This window comes from Tachyglossus aculeatus, chromosome 18 (assembly GCF_015852505.1).
Source record: "Tachyglossus aculeatus isolate mTacAcu1 chromosome 18, mTacAcu1.pri, whole genome shotgun sequence".
NCBI lineage: Eukaryota > Metazoa > Chordata > Mammalia > Monotremata > Tachyglossidae > Tachyglossus > Tachyglossus aculeatus.
Window position 1 is genome coordinate 22,645,466 of NC_052083.1, and position 19,162 is coordinate 22,664,627.

Consider the following 19,162-nt stretch of genomic DNA (forward strand, 5'->3'; position numbering starts at 1 on the left):
ATATTTTTCTGTGGTGTGATGGTTTTTGATGTTGATTTGGATTGGAAGATCTCAAATTATTTCTTACCTGACCCTCTAATGCCTCCTGTAATCCTTTAACTGTTAACTGTGTAACAGAAACCCCAGGAGTTGAGAAGGAGAAAGTAAGACTAGCATATTTTCATAGGTTCCCCAGTTTAGGAATGTTTAGATTCTTGTGAGTCGTGACTTGTTAGTTTATAACTGGAAAGAGTTGATATGGGAGAGATAGTGTCAGAGAAGTGTCATGGAGGGTTGTGCTTGTTGACTACACTATCATGTAGAGTCTTGGAAGATGGGAAGGCAACTGATGATTCAATCAATTGTATTTATTGAATACTTACTGTGAGTAGAGCATTGTACTAATCTCTTGGGTGAGTACCATAGGGTCAGTAGATAGGTTCCCTGCCCACAAAGAGCTAACCCTGATGGACCTGAAACACTCCTAATCTACAGCTTCCTCTTCCACCATCTCTTCAGAGAGCACTATGTCATTCTCAACTCTACTATAAGTACTGCTTCTCTTGTTCACTGTCAAGGGCTTAACCCAGTGCATTGCACTTAGTAGGTGCTCAATAAACACCCTGTTGCTTTGTGCTTTTATTGTTTCATCTTTACTTACACTACCTGTGACTAAGGCTTACCCTTACTGGTTCTTAGATTGAGCCCCTTAAGGGGCAGGGACTGTGTCTAATTCTCATCTCAAGGGATTTTCAGGAGAAGCAGTATGGCTTAAGGGAAAGAGCATGGGCTTGGGAAACAGAGGTCGTGGGTTCTAATCCTGGCTCTGCCACTTGTCAGCTGTGTGACTTTGGGCAAGTCACTTAACTTCTCTATGCCACAGTTACCTGATCTGTAAAATGGCTATTAAGACTGTGAGCCCCATGTAGGGCAACCTAATCACCTTGTATGTACCTACTGCTTAGAACAGTGCTTGGCACATATTAAGTGCTTAAAAATACCAATATTATTATTATGATTATCTGTGTGTTTTTCCCAGCTCCTTAGTAGTTTCACAAAGTAGTTGCTTAAGATAAGTTATTAAAGGCATAAAGGAATAGATGCTATTATTAATTTAGGACAATCCTATCCCTCAGTGAAGGGTCCAGCAGAGGACTCAAGAAAAAACTGCAACATACACCCTGAGTTGTTTAGAGATGTTATCTAATTCAGTAACTACGGGGAAGTGCAAAGGGAATAAAATGGCAATAGAGAAGAAAGTCCAACCTTCCTTCATTGTGTTCTTTGCTTTTTTCTCCAAATTCAGAAGTTGATGGTTTGTTTTCGACCAAATATGTTGAGTCCATTAGTGACCCTGAGGAAAATCACGAGTTCTCCAGGGGTAGGTCTTGTATCAGGTCATATCCTCCCAACCACCACCTACAGTATTTTTTTTATTCGCAGCAGTTCATAGCACATACAGATATAGTTTTGTGTACTGTAATATCTTGGAGCTTTCTTATTCTCATCTATCTTTCCAATCCCGTTCTCTTCCTAACTATAAATAAACTTGTGTCTCTCTGCTCCCTTTGATTGGCAGCTTTCTTGAGTGTTGGAGTTTAGCTTCATGCTTCTTTTTTACTTTCCCAAGTGCTTAATGCAGTGCATTGGCCGGTTAGACAGGACCGTCCCTATTCTTTGGCATTTGGATATTCTTTTACAATTATTTAAAATAGCCTACCAACACCATTGAAAACCTCCCCAAGGCCAGAAGCTCCTTCTTAAATGATGACCTTGGGCAACTCAGTTAACTTGTATGTGCTTCAGTAAACTCATTTGTAAAATGTGGATTAAGACTGTGAGCCTCCTTTGGGACATGGACTGCTTCTAACCTGATGGGTTTGTAACTATCCCAGGGTACATACAAGGTAGATACAGTGCCTGGCACATAGTAACGAGTTAACAAATACCATAATTCTGCCTCCAACTCCCCCTCCCCCCCAAAAAAACCTTCTACTACCAGTATATCACTCAAGTTACCTGAGAAAAGAGGAGAAAGGAGAGGGAAAGAGACTGACTTTCCAAGACTGGACAATATATTTCCCTTCTACGGTTTGCTTAGACACTCATCTGTTTTGGATGATTAAGTCAGGAAGGGGAGGATTAGACAAAAAGACACCTTAAGGTTCCTTTGAGCTCTGTGATCCTAATAGCATAAAACCATCCCACATTTCTCCACCATGAAGAAAAATTGTTGGAAGTTAATCAGATGCCTGATCTTGCAGAACTCCATTCCGTTTTATAACAAATATTTATGAGCTAACCACAGGGTGAATAATAGTGATTCTAGATTTAGTTTTATCTCCTAGTTGGACTTCATAATCAGAATCATCTACCTGTTCACTGTTCCATCTATCAAATCAAGGTCTGCTGTTCCAGGAAAGTGCCCTTGATTAAACTTAGACTTTGTTAATCAACCCTTGGGCCTCCCCTGGCAGTGTGCGAGGGGCTGGAGGGTGGTGGGGGAGGGAGGGCACTAGGGCTGGGGTAGCAAGGATCTCTGTCTACAGAGCCTTTAAATAATAATTATGGTACTTGTTAAGTGCTTAGTATGGGCTAAGCCCTGTTCTAAGCATGGAGCTCTTGGCATTGACCTAGAGACATTTCAAGGTAGGGGAAATGGCAAGGACTGGGCTGTTCACTTTTCCTTCTCCACTACTTGGAATATTTTTTTCAGAGTGGGAACTCTCTTATAACAACAACAGCAATAATAATAAAAATGTAGTATTTGATAATGCGAAACACTGTACTAGACTAGACACACTGGATTGGGCTAGATACAAGATAATCCAGTTGGACTCAGTCCATGAACCACATGGGTGTCACAGTCAAAGTCATATTTCAGGCCTCATTTTTGAATCCTTACCTCACGGTATTGTGGGACCCAGGGCAATGGCTGAGGGGGTTGAAGATTAGTGGAATGCTTGCTCACTTTAGGATTAGGTGGTTGGCAGAGCTAAGGCAATCAAAGAACTGTGACATGGCTTGGAGGGCTTGGGAACATTTGAATCAGGCCACAGGATTTGGAGGCTAGAAGCACAGGAGAGCAGAGTGTTACCGAGACCCCTTCAAATTGTGACTAAACGATCAATGAATGAGTGTAGCTCTACTAGGCCTGAAGTAAAATGACCAGATAAGCTGATTTTTGGCAAGATGGTCCCTAAAGTAAGACTGGATTTGTCCATTTTATTTAATGATTTCAAAACAGAAAAAGAAAAGCCAACTCCTTGTTTGAAAGATTAGCACTGACAGGGAAGAGGGAACATCTCAGCCAATGGGAGGGGTCCTGCTGGGAGGGAGATGTGTCCGTTCATGGTGGGATGCATGGTATGCTTGTTCTGGACTTGCTCCACTCCACCATGGGGAACCTGTAGAGTAAACATCTCAGGCTTGCCACAAGAGAGGAGATCAACCCTAAAGAAAGATGTGTTCCAAATCTCTGGAGAAGGAAGAGTTTGAAGTTGGTGATAAAGCTTGGAGAAACAGGGTGGCCTAGTCAAAAGATTCAGAGAATACAGGTTCTAATCCTGGCTCTGCCACTTGCGTACTGTGTGACCTTAGGCAATTCACCTAACTTATCTGTGCCTCAGTTGCAAGGATTTAGATTGTGAGCTCTACATGGGACATGGACAGTGTCCAACTTGATTATCTTGTATCTACCCCAGCACTTAGTATTGTACGTGGCACTTACTAAGCGCTTAAGAAATATGATTTTAAAAAATCTCAGAGGGAAGAGTAAAGAAGACCCTTGGGGCAGGGTGAGTAAAGGGAAGATTAATTTTGGGGAGTGGGTTAGTAGTCTGTTGGAAGAAAGTAGGCCAGGGCCACCACTGTGATGACCCCAGTCTGGGAGGTGAGGGCCTTTTTCCCAGGGTTCAGGAAGGTCGATCCTGGGTCCTAATGTAAGTCTGGATCTTGATTTAGTACTGGGGCTTATGGTGAGGGGATATGCGAGCCTTACCCAAGGTCTGAGAGTCTCTCTTCACAACCCTTCAAAGGCCCATCTCCATCTTGGTCTCCAAGGATCTGGGACTGTATCGAGGCCCTTGGGAGAAATTTATCTGTGCAAGCCTCTCTCCCCTCTGAATCAGTCAATCAGTCAATCGTATTTATTGAGAACTTACTGTGCACAGAATACTGTACTAAGCACACGGGAGAGTGCAATTAAACATACACATTACCTTCCCACAATGAGCTCACAGTCTAGGGGGGCAGAAAGACATTAATATGAATAAAATTACAGATAAGTGTATAATTGGTTTGGAGATGGAAGCAGGGATGGATAAAGGAAGCAGGTCAAGGTGATACAGAAGAGAGTGGGAGAGAGGAAAGGAGGGTTTAGTCAGGGAAGACCTCTTGGAAAAGATGTGCCTACAACAAGCGTTTTAAAGGTGGGGAGAGTACTTGCCTGTCGGATATGAAGAGGGAGGGTGTTCCAGGCCAGAGGCAGGATTTGAGGGAGAGGTCGGCCGTGAGGTAGATGAGATCTAAATATGGGCTGGGATGTAGTAGAAGAATAATGAGGTGAGTGAATGAGTGCTTTAAAGCTGTTGGTAAGGCGTTTTTATTTGAGTGGGAAGAGTCTCTCTCTCTCTCTCTCTCTCTCTCTCTCTCTCTCTCTCTCTCTTTCTCTCTCTCTCTCTCCACACTCCCACTCCAGAGGCCAAGCCTGTGACTCATTGGAAGCATGGTGATCGGCAGCTCTGGTGAACCTCCTGCTAATCAGTTTGAGTGTCTAAAAACAAAATATTTCTGTAGGTACCCATTATGTGCTAAACTGCAGTTGCAGCTCTTTGGGGAACTGGGAGGCTTAATCAATCATTCAATCAGTCAATAGTATTTATTGAGATCCTACTATGTGCAGAGAACTATGCAACAGGTTAAATGTTTACTGCCCCAAGGAGCTTAAACTTGTCATGGGGGAGTCGGAAAGACACAGATATTTTCCAATAGTAAGAACAGAAAGAAGAACCAGGATGTAATTAATAATAATAGTAATAATGATGATGATGGCATTTATTAAGCGCTTACTATGTGCAAAGCACTGTTCTAAGCGCTGGGGAGGTTACAAGGTGATCAGGTTGTCCCACGGGGGGCTCACAGTCTTCATCCCCATTTTCCAGATGAGGGAACTGAGGCCCAGAGAAGTGAAGTGACTTGCCCAAAGTCACACAGCTGACAATTGGTGGAGCCGGGATTTGAACCCATGAACTCTGACTCCAAAGCCCGGGCTCTTTCCACTGAGCCAGGCTGCTTCTCTACCCAGGATGTAATTGGTAATAGTAAGAGTATGACATGATAAAAGAGATTAATATGTAGTGGAATAAATAAGCAATATATATAGATCACTGTATAGCACCGATCTATATATTGATATATGCATTGTGTTGACTTGTGTTCTCCCAAGTGCTTAGTACAGTGTTCTGTACACAGTAAGTTCTCAATAAGGAGCTTTGGGATGGAAGAACTTGGATAGAAGCCTTAATTGGGGGAGGATTCCTGGAGAAGATGAAATAAAGGAGGGATTAGAGGAGAGCTGTGTCTGGTTCATTTCATAGGGGAAGGTGTTTCAGGCCATTGCAATAGTATAAATGCTTAGTACAGTGTTCATGTACTTAAAACAGTGCTGTACACTCGGTAAGTGCTCAATAAATGCCTTTGATTGACTGAGCAAGTTTCAGGTAATAGAAGTGTGTTCAGGTTCCCCTTAACATGTGCTTAAACAGACCAGTTGTGTAGCCTCTTGAATTTTCTGATGGCCAAAAGGGCTGTGATTGGCTTTGAATTTAGGAAGTTTGGGAGGACTGGTCAAATCCATCGATATTCAGCTTCCTTAGGCTTGTGGGGGATGAAGTGGGCATGGTTCAGATTAAAAGCCCCTGGAGTACAGTCATCCACTTCAATGTAAAACTGGATTTTCTTCAAATGTTGATTTGCCTGTAACTGTCATGTGTAAATGTGTTTTCTTTGGAGGCCTGGATTAAAGCAGGAAAAAGATATAGGGACATTTGGGGAATAATTTCAAGAATGCTATCAAGTATTTTTTATATCTGAAATCTGATGTGGCAAAGTTTATGGTTAATGTGATCTGATTTGAAAACACTTAAAATAATTTCATTAACATTTTTGAAGAAAGTAACTTATTCAATGACAAAAACCGTTCAAAGGGAAACAATTTCTGGGGCCCCAGACATTGGGGCCCTTGTCTCTCCCTCTAGACTGTAAATTCATTATGGGCAGGGAATGTTTCTGCTAATTATACTGCACTCTCCCAAGTTCTTAGAACAGTGCTCTTGAACATAATAAGCGCTCAATAGATGCCACTGATAGACTGGTTACTGCTGACCACAATTCAGCCCAGTCTGGCAGTTGCATCTCCCCTTTTCTACCCTGAGTTGGCTAAAAAATATCTCCATCTGAAAGAACAGAGCCATAAAGTATTTCTTAAGAACATGATGTAATCAAGGTAAAATGAGATCATGTGCTGTTTTGGCCAGTCTCCTAAGTCCTTTGGAAACTCACAAGGTGACCTCTGCATTCCTAACTTTTTGATGAATGATTATAAATATTCAGGAAATTCAAAAGTGGTCATTTGGTTCTACCAAACAGGATGGAATACAGAGATTGAGGTGGGACACAGACGTTAAGGAAAACAGGGGAGTTAGCTACTGTGAGGACTTTGAATGGAGAAATCTGTTCTTTCTCTTCGTTTTCTCTTTGAAGTTTCATGCTCATATTTTCTCTTTGAATTTCTGAGAATAGAATTGGAAAACATAGCTCCACCCTCTTCTGTTCCTTCCATCAACCTCTTTCATAATCGGACCCAGGGAATTTGACCATATGAAAACAAATTATCAGACTTCTTTGGCAATCTCTTTTGCCTGGGGAAATCTCTAGCCCCTAGAGGCTGACAGAGAGCCACACACATTTCTGACCATTCAAGGAATGGCTTTAAATATCCGGTGGAATACAAAGAACCGACTTTTGCTTGTACAGTGTGAAAGATTGTGTTTGAGGAATATGGCAGAGGACTAGTTATTGAGAGAGCTTTTTGACAACACCACCAATAAGAATAACAATAATAGCTGTGGTATTGGTTAAGCTCTTTCTATGTGCCAAGCACTGTTTTAAGCACTAGGATAGATAGAAGATAATCAAGTTAGACACAGTACCAATCCTACATGAGGCTCAGATAGTCTATGTAGTAGGGAGCCCAGGTATTGAATCCCCATTTCATGGATGAGCTTCGATGATACATTAGGGAATGTGTCTGCTAATTCTGTTGTATTGTACTCTCCCAAGTGCTTAATACAATGCTTGCTATATTGTACTTTATTGCTCATTCATATTTTCTAATTGCTTAGTATAGTGTTGTGCACACAGTAAGCGCTTAATAAATACTATTGAATGAATGAATTAATGAATACCATTGACTGATTGAAACTGAGGTACAAAGAAGTTATGTGACATTCAAAGTCACAGAGCAGATAACTGGCAGAGTCAAAATTAAAATCCAGGTCCCTTTTGGCTCCCAGGCCTGAGCTCTTTCATCTAGGCCATGCTGTTTCTCAGAGCAGAAATGTTCTCTTCTTCTCTCTATTATTTCCCACCGAGAATTGGGAAACCATCCTGAATTTTTATTTGTCCGACTGCTGGATATTTCTTGGATCAGTTCCTTGGGCATGGAGACTGATGAGTACAGAGTCCAAGATAAAATTTGGAACTCTTAACTATAATTGCTGATCCCATTTTGTATAATTCAGAGGTTTTAAACTGTAGAGAGCACAGTGGAACTGAAACAGTGGAAGAATATTTTAAGCATGATCAGTTGCTCTTAAAACAGAAACTACACAGAGCAGCTGTAAGGTTATGAAATTTGATAGTAAAGGAAGACAGAAAGACAGAAAGTACCAAAAGCAATCATAAAGTTTTGGAAAATTTGGGGTGAGTTTATTCATTATTAGAGAAGCAGAGAAGTAACGTGACCTAGTGGAAAGAGCACAGTCCTAGGAGACAGAGGACCTGGGTTCTAATCTCTGCTCTGCCAATTACCTCCTGGGTGACCTAGGGAAATTCACTTAACTTCTCTGTGTCTCAGTTTCCTCATCTGTAATATGGGGAGTCAAACCTGTCCTCCCGCATACTTAGACTAAGAGCTCCATGAGGGACAGGAACTGTGTCTGATATGATTACATTCTATCTACTGCAGTGCTTAGAACAGTGCTTGACACATAATAAGCCCTTAACAAATATCATCATTAATATCAGAGGGTAAGTCAGGGTATTTGAAAGCTCAAGAAGGATCAAGATTCCGCATGCTTCTCCTTGCTGATTCCTTGCTAATGATCTCCCTCTTGGCTAGAACTCACTCCCCCTTCACATATGGCTGGCCACCACTCTTCCCATTTTCAAAGACCTGAAATCTCTCCTCTAGGATGCCTTCCCTGACAAATCTCTCACCTCTCTAACCTACTTCTCCACCAACATCCACTTAAACACTTCGACATTTACCCAAGCACTTGGATATTCCTCCTTGTGTATCTGACCAATCACATACATGTCTTCAAACTGTGTTGCTTCCCCTGTTGTTGCTGTCTTATTCTATCGAGTCGTGTCTCACCCACAGCGACGCCATGGACCCATCTCTCCCAGAACATCCCACCTTCATCTGCAGTCGTTCTGGAAGTGTAACCATAAAGTTTTCTTAGTAAAAATATGGAAGCGGTTTACCATTGCCTCCTTCCACACAGTAAACCTGGGTCTCTGCCCTCGACTCTCTCCTATGCTGCTGCTGCCCAACACAGGTGAGTTTTGACTTATAGCAGATTGCCTTTCACTCGCTAGCCACTGTCTAAACTAGAAATTGAATGGATATTCCTCTGTTTGACTCTCCCTCCCATAGTCGAGACTGGTAGAGTACTGGAAACTCTCAAGGTGCAACCCTGAGAGGTTTGCTTCCCCCTAATTTTAATTTATTTTAGTGTCTGTTTCCCCCAATAGATTGCAAACTCCTTGAGGGAACAGATTGTGTCTACTAACTCGATTGCACTCTCCCAGGTGCTTGGTTACAGGCTCTGCACAGAGTAAGTACTCAATAAATAAAGTTCTGTTGATTGATGAGAGCAATAGATGATAGATCCATAATGGGTTATTAGAGAGAAATGTAACCATAAGGATGGATGCCAAGGAAGGCAATCTTAAAACTATTTTTTTAAGAATCCTTTGGTGTTAATAATGGAAACGGAATTCTAGGTTAGGCATATGGTTGATCTGATCTTACTTCCTTAAATCAGTTTTCGAGGCTGTGTTTTTTTTTTGTTGTTTCTTTTCATTTTATCTGTAGGGTACAGTTGAAACTCATTCTGAACTGTTTTGATAAGCTCTCCTCCTTCGGTAGTTTTTTGAGGAACTCTTTCAGTACAGGTACTGTAAAGAGTTGTTTGAGTGATGAATGGCCATCTGGGAAATTGAGAGAAGTCCCCAAGCAAAATGGGTGGGGAAATACCAATTCAGATAATGATATAATTATACAGAAGCAAATCGATCAAATATGTGTAGTAGTTACACTAACTGAAAAATAAGTTGTAGAGTAATAGAATCAAAATATGAAAAATCTCTGTAGGTCATTTACTTCATCCATTCTTCTGCCTTAATAATAATGATAATAATAATAATAACAATTGTTGTATTAGTTAAATGCTTACTGTGTGCTAAACACCGTACTAAATGCTGAGGTAGATATAAGCTAATCAGGTGCCACAGGAGGCTCACAATCTAAGTATGAGAGAGAACAGGTTATTATCCTCATTTTGCAGATAAGGGAACTGAGGCAAACAGAAGTTAAGTTTTTGTCCAACATCACGCAGCAGGGATGTGGTGAAGTCGGGGTTAGAACCTTCTTACTGGTTCTTTTTTCAGTGATATTCAAGGACTTACTAAATGCCAGGCAATGTACTAAGTGTTATGGTAGATACAAGCTAATTAGGTTGGAAACGGTTCATGTCCCACATGGGGCTCACATTCTTAATCCCCAGTTTAAAGATGAAGTAACTGAGGCACAGAGAAGTTAAATGACTTGACCAAGGTCACACAGCATACAAATGGCAGAACTGGGATTAGAACCCAGATCCCTGTGATACCCAGGCCCATGCTCTAACCACTAGGCAACTCAATAGTCATAAATTGAAATGGGGTGTCATGAATACAATCTCAACAACAGTGTGAACTGAGAGAAGAACAAGAACCAATTTGCCAATTAACAGAGATTGTCCCCTTGGCCTACAGATCTAGTCATTTCTACAACTAGATGTCTGTCTCGTGCTCAGTTAGGGGACCACCCAACACTCTTCAATGACAAAGTCAGACTGGAATGAAAGTAAAAATATTCTCAAGGAGAAACTTTCACTTTACAAAGTCATGACCGTGCTGTTCTCTTCAAATTCACCATCTCCCCGGGATAGTGGAGAACAAGTCCCTGTTCCCTGGAATAAGATCCTGCCTTAACCCCAAGCTAGTGCTCATGAGAATTTGTTTCTTATTTTTGTAGGAGCATCAGTTTTCACCCAGGGGTGCTCCGTGAACACTGAACCCATGGCTATCCCAAACAATGTTACAGAATTCGTTCTGTTGGGACTGACCCAGGATCCAGAGAAGCAGAAGGTCATCTTTGCTGTCTTCTTGATATTTTACTTGGCTACCGTGTTTGGCAACTTCCTCATTGTTGTGACCATCAAGACTAGCCCGACACTTGAATCCCCTATGTACTATTTCCTGACCTATTTGTCATTTTCAGATGCCTGTTTCTCCTCTACCACGGCCCCAAAACTGATTGTAGACTCTCTCTCTGACAAGAAGACCATCACGTTTGGGGGCTGCATGACACAACTCTTTGCATCCCACTTCTTCGGCTGCATGGAAATCCTGGTCCTCATTCTGATGGCCTATGACCGCTATGTGGCCATCTGTCAGCCCCTCCTCTATACCACCATCATGAATCAGCGTCTGTGTGGTGTCCTGGTGGGCTTGGCCTGGGTAGGGTCTTTTCTGCATTCTTCTGCCCAGCTTCTTCTCACCCTGAGCCTACCATTCTGTGGTCCCAATGTGATCGATCATTATTTCTGTGATGTGCAACCCTTGATGAAACTCGCCTGCTCTGACACTCATTTGGCAAACCTGCTGTTCGTTTCCAACAGTGGAGCCATCTGTACCTCGAGTTTTGCAGTGCTTATGGCATCCTACGTATTCATCTTGTACTCTCTGAGGTCCAAGGGGGATGAAGGGAGACGTAAAGCCCTGTCCACCTGCAGCTCCCACATTCTTGTGGTCACCTTATTCTTCGGTCCCTGTATATTCATATACACCCGGCCCCAGACTACCTTCTCTGTGGATAAATCCGTGTCAGTCTTTTATACGATTGTTACTCCCTTGTTAAACCCTTTGATCTACACTCTGAGGACCGCAGAGGTGAAAAATGCCATGGGAAAGTTATGGAGCCGAAAGGTGATTCCTGGGGAGTTATTAGGAACATTATGAAGATGGGAAAAAGTGTATCTTGGCGTATTTTAAAAGGGAGGGAGCTTCAGATAGGGAACAGAGTGAGGAAGGGGTTGGAGAAGGGGCCCTTTTGGTATTTCTGCATATTTCCTTCCACCGGTAACTTTACCATTAAAAATAAATTGTCATTTAATTGATTCAAAATTAAACACAGATAATGGTTTCCTGTACCGGTCAAAAGACCGTGGCTTTGAAACTTTTCCATGAAATGATGAATTCAAGTGAAACTGATGGTTCCAAGTGAAACTGGTTTGGCTTAACTTTTGCCAGTGTTTGAACAGATTTGGAACACATATGCCATGGCAAGATGTGTTACCTGTCATGTGGGTTCTAAGCGCCAATACTTTCTCCAAATGTTTTGACCCAGGAATAAGCTCCTGGGACATCTTCAAAGGGACAGTTTCTGAGAGCTCTAGGCTTATCCGGACTCACCTATGTAGGTGGGAAATGGGGCCGATGTTTTCCAGATAAAACTACCTTTCACTTTGGGAATCTGTAAGACTGGTTGTGGGTTGAGATGGATATGAAATCAGTTTTGGTAGCTCTTCTGCCTGTAGACTACTATGATTTTGCTATGGAGTGGTTGATTTCTGGTGGAAGTCTGAATTGGGAAGTTAAAATCAGATAGGATGGGGTCATTATTCTAGAATGTGACAAATGCCACTTTTCTGGTTTGCTAATAAAATTTTTGTTATTAGTTTTAAAATAAAAATTTGCATTTATGTTCATGACCTTGGGAAGGGAAGGTGTCCGATGGATTTTCAGCTATGAGGGTGCACAGCTGTTCTTTACACCTGCACAACTTTTTGGGCTGGACTTTTAGGTTCCCTCAGCCCACGGCTCTGACAAGACCCAACTACTCTTAAGCAGGGTTGAAAAGAACCCATCATTTTTAAGTATGGCTTAAGTTGTCCATCATCTTTTTGACATGTTAGGTCTTCTAAACCTAATCTGCTTGCTTATCTTCTAAAATCCTCCTCCTCTTTCCACTGACGCTCTCCTGAAGACGTTGTCAGCCATGGAACTAACTGAGTCCAACCTTCTGGGATTTTCCTGATTTCTGAAGCTACCAAAATCATTACTTGTCATGTCTAAACCTGGATTTGTCAGGGGAAACTGATCATTTGTATCACCATCACCACATCATGTAATCTTTTCTTTCCATGTACTTCTTTCTCACCTGTTTCTCCTTCATAGACTTCTGTTTCGTCTTCGTTACAGCAGATAAAAAATGTTTTTAAGGTATTTCTTATGTGGTCACTACATGCCAGACACTGTACTAAACACTGGGGTAGACGTAAGATAGTCGGGTTGGACCTAGTCCCTGTCCCACGTAGGGCTCACAGTCTTAATCCCCGTTTTACAAATGAGACAACAGAAGCTCAGAGAAGGTAAGTGACTTGCTCAAGTTCACATAGCAGGGATTGATGGTCCGGGATTGGAAACCAGGTCCTCTGACTCCCAGGCACCGGCTCTTTCCACTAGGCTACACTGATTCTCTTGCAGATTTGTTCCATGAGAAGAAAGTCATGTCATTCAGTGAATGTTTGCTTCTTTCTAATTCATTCTTTGCTGGTGCTGAGATGTTCGTTGGTGGGTTCCTTGATGCTCTGGCACTATATGATCATTATAATTGGCATGTATGAAAACTACTATATTTACATTGGGCAATAGGACAACATAAGCCAGATTTCAATTTATTTGAGAAATGCAGTTGCATAACAGTGACATTCTGTTTTTCATATTGTGTTTCCACAGGGGGCTTGGCTTTGGCTTCACTACCAAAGTTCCTGGGTTCATGGGGGTAGTCCAGGGCCCTGCCACTCTTCAGATACCTAAGATCCATTTTAAAATGGTATTCGTTAAGTGCTTGCTATGTGCCAGGCACTGTACTAAGAGTTGGGATAGATACCAGCTAATAAGGTTGGACACAGTCCATGTCCCACCTGGGGCTCACAGTCTTAATCCCCATTTTACAGCTGAGATAACTGACACAGAGAAGTAAGGCAACTTGCTCGAAGTCACACAGCAAACGACTGGTGGAGCCAGCATTAGAATCTAGGTCCTTCTGACTCCCAGACCCATTCTCGGTCCACTAGACCATGCTGGTTGTTCTCCTCTCCTGCCCCTACCCTAGGAACAATTTCTGTCTTTTCAAAATAGAGAATATTGGAAAGACTGTGGCATTTGGGATTGGGTGGTTCAAAGAGGAGTGGTGAGATGATGAGACATGAAAAGTAATCTTTTACTGTTCATCCTGGTTTTACATATTTTTCCATCTATGTCTTTCAATCAATCAATCAGTGATATTTATTGAATGCTTATGCAGAATATTGTACTAAGCACTTGGGAAAGTACAATGCAACAGCTTTGGTAGACACAATTCTTTCCCATAAGGAGTTAACTGACTACAGCGGGAGACAGACACTAAAATACATTGCCTCCCTTGTTTAGATTCTGAGTCTTTTAAGGGGCAGGGTCAGAGCCTGAAATTAACTATGTCTTCTTCCTGGAGCTTAATATTATAATTCATGCATTTCTAGAGTCTTAATTAATATTGTTATTTATTACTGAATGGTTTGAGAAAAATAACCAACTCTTTTAGAAGTGTGGGGAGTTTAGAAAATTTGATTTTAAATTTTCCAGGTAGCACTATACCAAAATGAAATGGTGTTTTCAGATCAGAGATACGTCCTCTTGAAATATTCAGATAGGTCTACAGTTATCCAGGTAATTCAGACAGAAGCCCTCCAAACCTAACTTCTGTCTGAATTTCTCAGATACATTGATAGAAAAGTGGATTGCTTTGTTTTGAACTGTCTGAATTAATCAAGTGACTGTTCTCTACTTCACCTTGGTTTTGGCAAAGTGATTAAATCATTCCTCAAAGTGATTTCCTCATTTTGGAGGAAAAGCAGGGCATTTAGGCCTGGATTTTCCTGGCCAATTACCTGAATAATTGCTTTACTGTTTGTAGAATGATGAATTGCTGATGGGAATTAACGAATGGTCCACTGTAAAATTCACCAGCAATGACAAAAACTGAAATTCAGTGTCTGGTAAACCCAATCAATGCAAATTCCTACAAAAACTTATTTTGAAAGATTTCTAGATCTTCCTGAATTACAATCCTTTTTCCTGAACCAGACCCATGCTCTCTCCACCTGCACTGGTAGAAGTTCTGATGTCTGGTGCTCTGTCTGGATTAGTAATCTCTAGTAGAACAACATGAGCCTTTGAGTCAGAGGACCTGGGTTCTATTCCCAGGTGACCTTGGGCAAGTCACTTCACTTCCTTGTGCCTTAGTTACCTCATCTGTAAAATGGGGATTAAGTCTGTGAGCCTTATATGGGACAGGCACTGTGTCCCCCTGATTATCCTGTATCTACCCCAGCACTTAGAACAGTGCCTGACATACAATACAAGGTTAACAAATACCATAAAATATTCAAAACCAAAACAAAAAGTACCTCGATCTGAAGCAACAGAACTCTCCTCAAATCAGTTTCTACCTCTAAACCTGGGATTTTGCAATACTAATCCCCGTTTTCTGGAGACAGTCATCTCTTGTATCTCACTGCCAATGTCTCACCCACATCTTACCTCTGGCCTGGAACGACCTTCCTCCTCATATCAGACAGATTCACTCAATCATATTTATTGACCACTTACTGTGTGCAGAGCTCTGAACTAAGTGCTTGGGAAAGTACAGTACGACAATAAAGAGTGAAAGTCCCAGCCCACATTCATTCATTCAGTCGTATTTACTGAACACTTACGGTGTGCAGAGCACTGTACTAAGTGCTTGGGAAGTACAAGTTGGCAACCTATAGAGACGGTCCCTATCCAACAGTGGGCTCACAGTCTAGAAGGGGGAGACAGAGAACAAAACAAAATATAGAAACAAAATAAAATAAATAGAATAAATATGTACAAAAAATAAATAGAGTAATAAATACGTACAAATATACATTCATATATACAGGTGCTGTGGGGAGGGGAAGGAGGTAAGGTGAGAGGGATTTGGAGGGGGGAAAGGGGGGGAAGGAGAGGGCTCAGTCTGGGAAAGCCTCCTGGAGGAGGGGAGCTCTCAGTAGGGATTTGAAGGGAGGAAGAGAGCTAGCTTGGCAGATGTGCGGAGGGAAGGCATTCCAGGCCAGGGGCATGACATTGGCCGGGGGTCGACAGTGGGACAAGCGAGAACGCAGCACGGTGAGGAGACTAGCGGCAGAGGAGTGGAGGGTGCGGGCTGGGCTGCAGAAGGAGAGAAGGGAGGTAAGGTAGGAGGGGGTGAGGTGATGGAGAGCCTTGAAGCCGAGGGTGAGCAGTTTTTGCCTGATGCATAGGTTGATTGGTAGCCACTGGAGATTTTTGAGGAGGGGAGTAACATGTCCAGAACGTTTCTGGACAAAGACGATCCGGGCAGCGGTGTGAAGTACGGATTGAAGTGGGGAGGGACAGGAGGATGGGAAATCGCAGAGGAGGCTGATTCAGTAATCCAGACGGGATAGGATGAGAGCTTGAACGAGCAGCGTGGCGTTTTGGATGGAGAGCAAAGGGAGGATCTTGGCAATGTTGCGGAGGTGAGAACGGCAGGTTTTGGTGACGGATTGGATGTGAGGGGTGAACGAGAGAGCGGAGTCGAGGATGACACCAAGGTTGCGGGTTTGTGAGATGCGAAGGATGGTAGTGCCGTCAACAGTGATGGGAAAGTCAGGGAGAGGGCAGGGTTTGGGAGGGAAGACAAAGAGTTCAGTCTTGGACATGTTGAGTTTTAGATGGTGGGCAGACATCCAGATGGAGATGTCCTGAAGGCAGGACGAGATGCGAGCCTGGAGGGAGGACAGAGAGCAGGGGCAGAGATGTCGATTTGGGTGTCATCAGCGTAGAGATGATAGTTGAAGCCGTGGGAGCGAATGAGTTCACCATTCATTCATTAATTCAGTCGTATTTATTGAGCATTTACTGTGTGCAGAGCACTGTACTAAGCGCTTGGGAGGTACAAGTTGGCAACATATAGAGACAGTCCCTACCCAACAGTGGGCTCACAGTCTAGAAGGGGGAGACAGAGAACAAAACAAAACATATTAACAAAATAAGTAGAATAAATATGTACAAGTAAAATAAATAAATAAATAGAGTAATAAATACGTACAAACATATATACGTATATACATGTGATGTGAGGAAGGGAAGGAGGTAAGGAGGGGGAGATGAAAAGGGGGAGGAGGGGGAAAGGAAGGAGGGGGCTCAGTCTGGGAAGACCTCCTGGAGGAGGTGAACTCTCAGTAGGGCCTTGAAGGGAGGAAGAGAGCTAGCTTGGCGGATGTGGGGAGGGAGGGCATTCCAGGCCAGAGGGTTGACGTTGGCCAAGGGTCGGCGGTGGGACAGGCGAGAACGAGGCACGGTGAGAAGATTAGCAGCAGAGGAGCAGAGGGTGCGGGCTGGGCTGTAGAAGGAGAGAAGGGAGGTGACGTAGGAGGGGGCGGGGTGATGGAGAGCCTTGAAGCCGAGGGTGAGGAGTTTCTGCCTGATGCGTAGTTTGATTGGTAGCCACTGGAGACTTTTGAGGAGGGGAGTAACATGCCCAGAGCATCTCTGGACAAAGACAATCCGGGCAGCAACATGAAGTATGGATTGAAGTGGGGAGAGACAGGAGGATGGGAGGTCAGAGAGTAGGCTGATTCAGTATTCCAGACGGGATAGGATGAGGGCTTGAACGAGCAGGGTAGCAGTTTGGATGGAGAGGAAATGGTGGATCTTGGCGATGTTGCGGAGGAAAGATCGGCAGGTTTTGGTGACGGCTTGGATGTGAGGGGTGAACGAGAGAGCGGAGTCGAGGATGATACCTAGGTTACGGGCTTGTGAGATGGGAAGGATGGTAGTGCCGTCAACAGTGATGGGAAAGTCAGGGAGAGGGCAGGGTTTGGGAGGGAAGACAAGGAGTTCAGTCTTGGATATGTTGAGTTTTAGGTGGTGGGCAGACAACCAGACATCCAAGTGAGTGAGTGTAGATCGAGAACAGAAAGGGACCGAGAACGGTCTGACCCCTGAGGAACCCCTATAGTAAGGGGATGGGAGGGGGAGGAGGAGCCTGCAAAAGAGACTGAGAATGAATGGCCCGAGAGGTAAGAGGAGAACCAGGAGAGGACAGAGTCTGTGAAGCCAAGGTTGGATAGCGTGTTGAGAAGGGGGTGGTCCACAGTGTCGAAGACAGCTAAGAGGTCGAGGAGGATTAGGATAGAGTATGAGCCGTTGGATTTGGCAAGAAGCAGGTCATTGGTGACCTTTGAGAGGGCAGTTTATGTGGAATGTAGGGGACGGAAGCCAGTTTGGAGGGGGTCGAGGAGAGAGATGGCGTTAAGGAATCTCTGTGAGGGAGTAAAATAGATTTACAGGGGAACGGAGTGTGAGTGAGGAGGCAGGGGAGAAGATTATGATCAGAGAGAGGGATTTCAGAGTTGGTGAGGACGACTCGTTCAGGGAATTTGGAAAGGAATGGCAGAAGGGAGTTAGGGCGATAACTAGAAGGTGAGGTGGGGTCAAGAGAGGGTTTTTTTTAGGATGGGAGAGACGTGGGCATGTTTGAAGGCAGAGGGGAAGGAGCCAGTGAAGAGTGAGCGGTTGAAGATGGAAGTTAAGGAGGGTAGAAGGGACGGAGCGAGAGATTTCATAGGATGAGAGGGAAAGGGGTCAGAAACACAGGTGGCCGGAGTAGCACTTCAAAGGAGGGAGGTGATCTCCTCTAAGGATACTCTGGGAAGGATGGGAGAGTAGCGTAGAGCGTTGAGAGCCGGGGGGTTAGAGAAGGGGGTGGGAGGAGTGACTTTGGCGAGCTCAGACCTGACGGATTTAATTTTATTAATGAAGTAGGAGGCCAGATGTTTGGGGGTGAGGGAAGGAGGAGGGGGGGGGAACAGGGAGCCTGAGAAGGGAGAAGGGAATGTACAGAAGAGCTGACGGGGATGATGGGCATGGGTGTCAATAAGGGAGGAGAAATAGTTTTGTCTGGCAGAGGAGAGTGCAGAGTTGAGACAGGAAAGGATAAACTTGAAGTGAACGAGGTTGGCATGGTGTTTAGACTTTCACCAGCAGCGTTCAGCAGCTCGAGCATAAGAGTGAAGGAGGCAGACAGTGGCAGTGATCCAGGGCTGTGGGTTAGTGGTACGAGAGCAGCGAAGGGAAAGGGGAGCGAGCAAGTCTAGCTTAGTAGAGAGGGTAGAGTTGAGAGCAGTAATCTGAACATCAAGATTGGGTAGAGAGGAAAGGGAGGCGAGGTGGGGTGCGAGGCGTTCAGAAAGACAGATGTGGTCAAGAGAGCAGAGATCTCTGTGAGGGAGTAATTTAGATTTAAAGGGGAGTATGAGTGAGGAGGCAGGTGAGAAGATTATGATCAGAGAGAGGTATTTCAGAGTTGGTGAGGATGGAGACAGTGCAGCGGTAGAAGATGATGAGGTCGAGGGTGTGACCAGGTTGGTGAGTGGGCGAGGTTGGCAGCATAGCGGTACAGGCAAGAATGAGACACAGTGTGAGGAGGTTAGCAGCAGAAGAGTGTAGAAGGAGAAGGAGTGTAGAAAGAGAGAGGGAGGTG

The 19,162-nt window shown here is 43.7% G+C and overlaps 1 protein-coding gene across 1 annotated transcript; it reads left to right on the top strand.

Moving 5' to 3' along the window:
• Positions 1–10,578: 10,578 nt before the first annotated feature.
• Positions 10,579–11,550, top strand: LOC119940063 (olfactory receptor 4C11-like). The gene has a single exon (XM_038760110.1). The coding sequence runs from the start codon at positions 10,609–10,611 to the stop codon at positions 11,548–11,550; it is 942 nt and encodes a 313-aa protein (XP_038616038.1). The 5' UTR covers positions 10,579–10,608.
• The last annotated feature ends 7,612 nt before the right edge of the window (positions 11,551–19,162 follow it).

Bases quoted from the DNA above. Each gene is read 5' to 3' on its own strand.
- LOC119940063 (XM_038760110.1), top strand. From the start codon at position 10,609: ATGGCTATCCCAAACAATGTTACAGAATTCGTTCTGTTGGGACTGACC.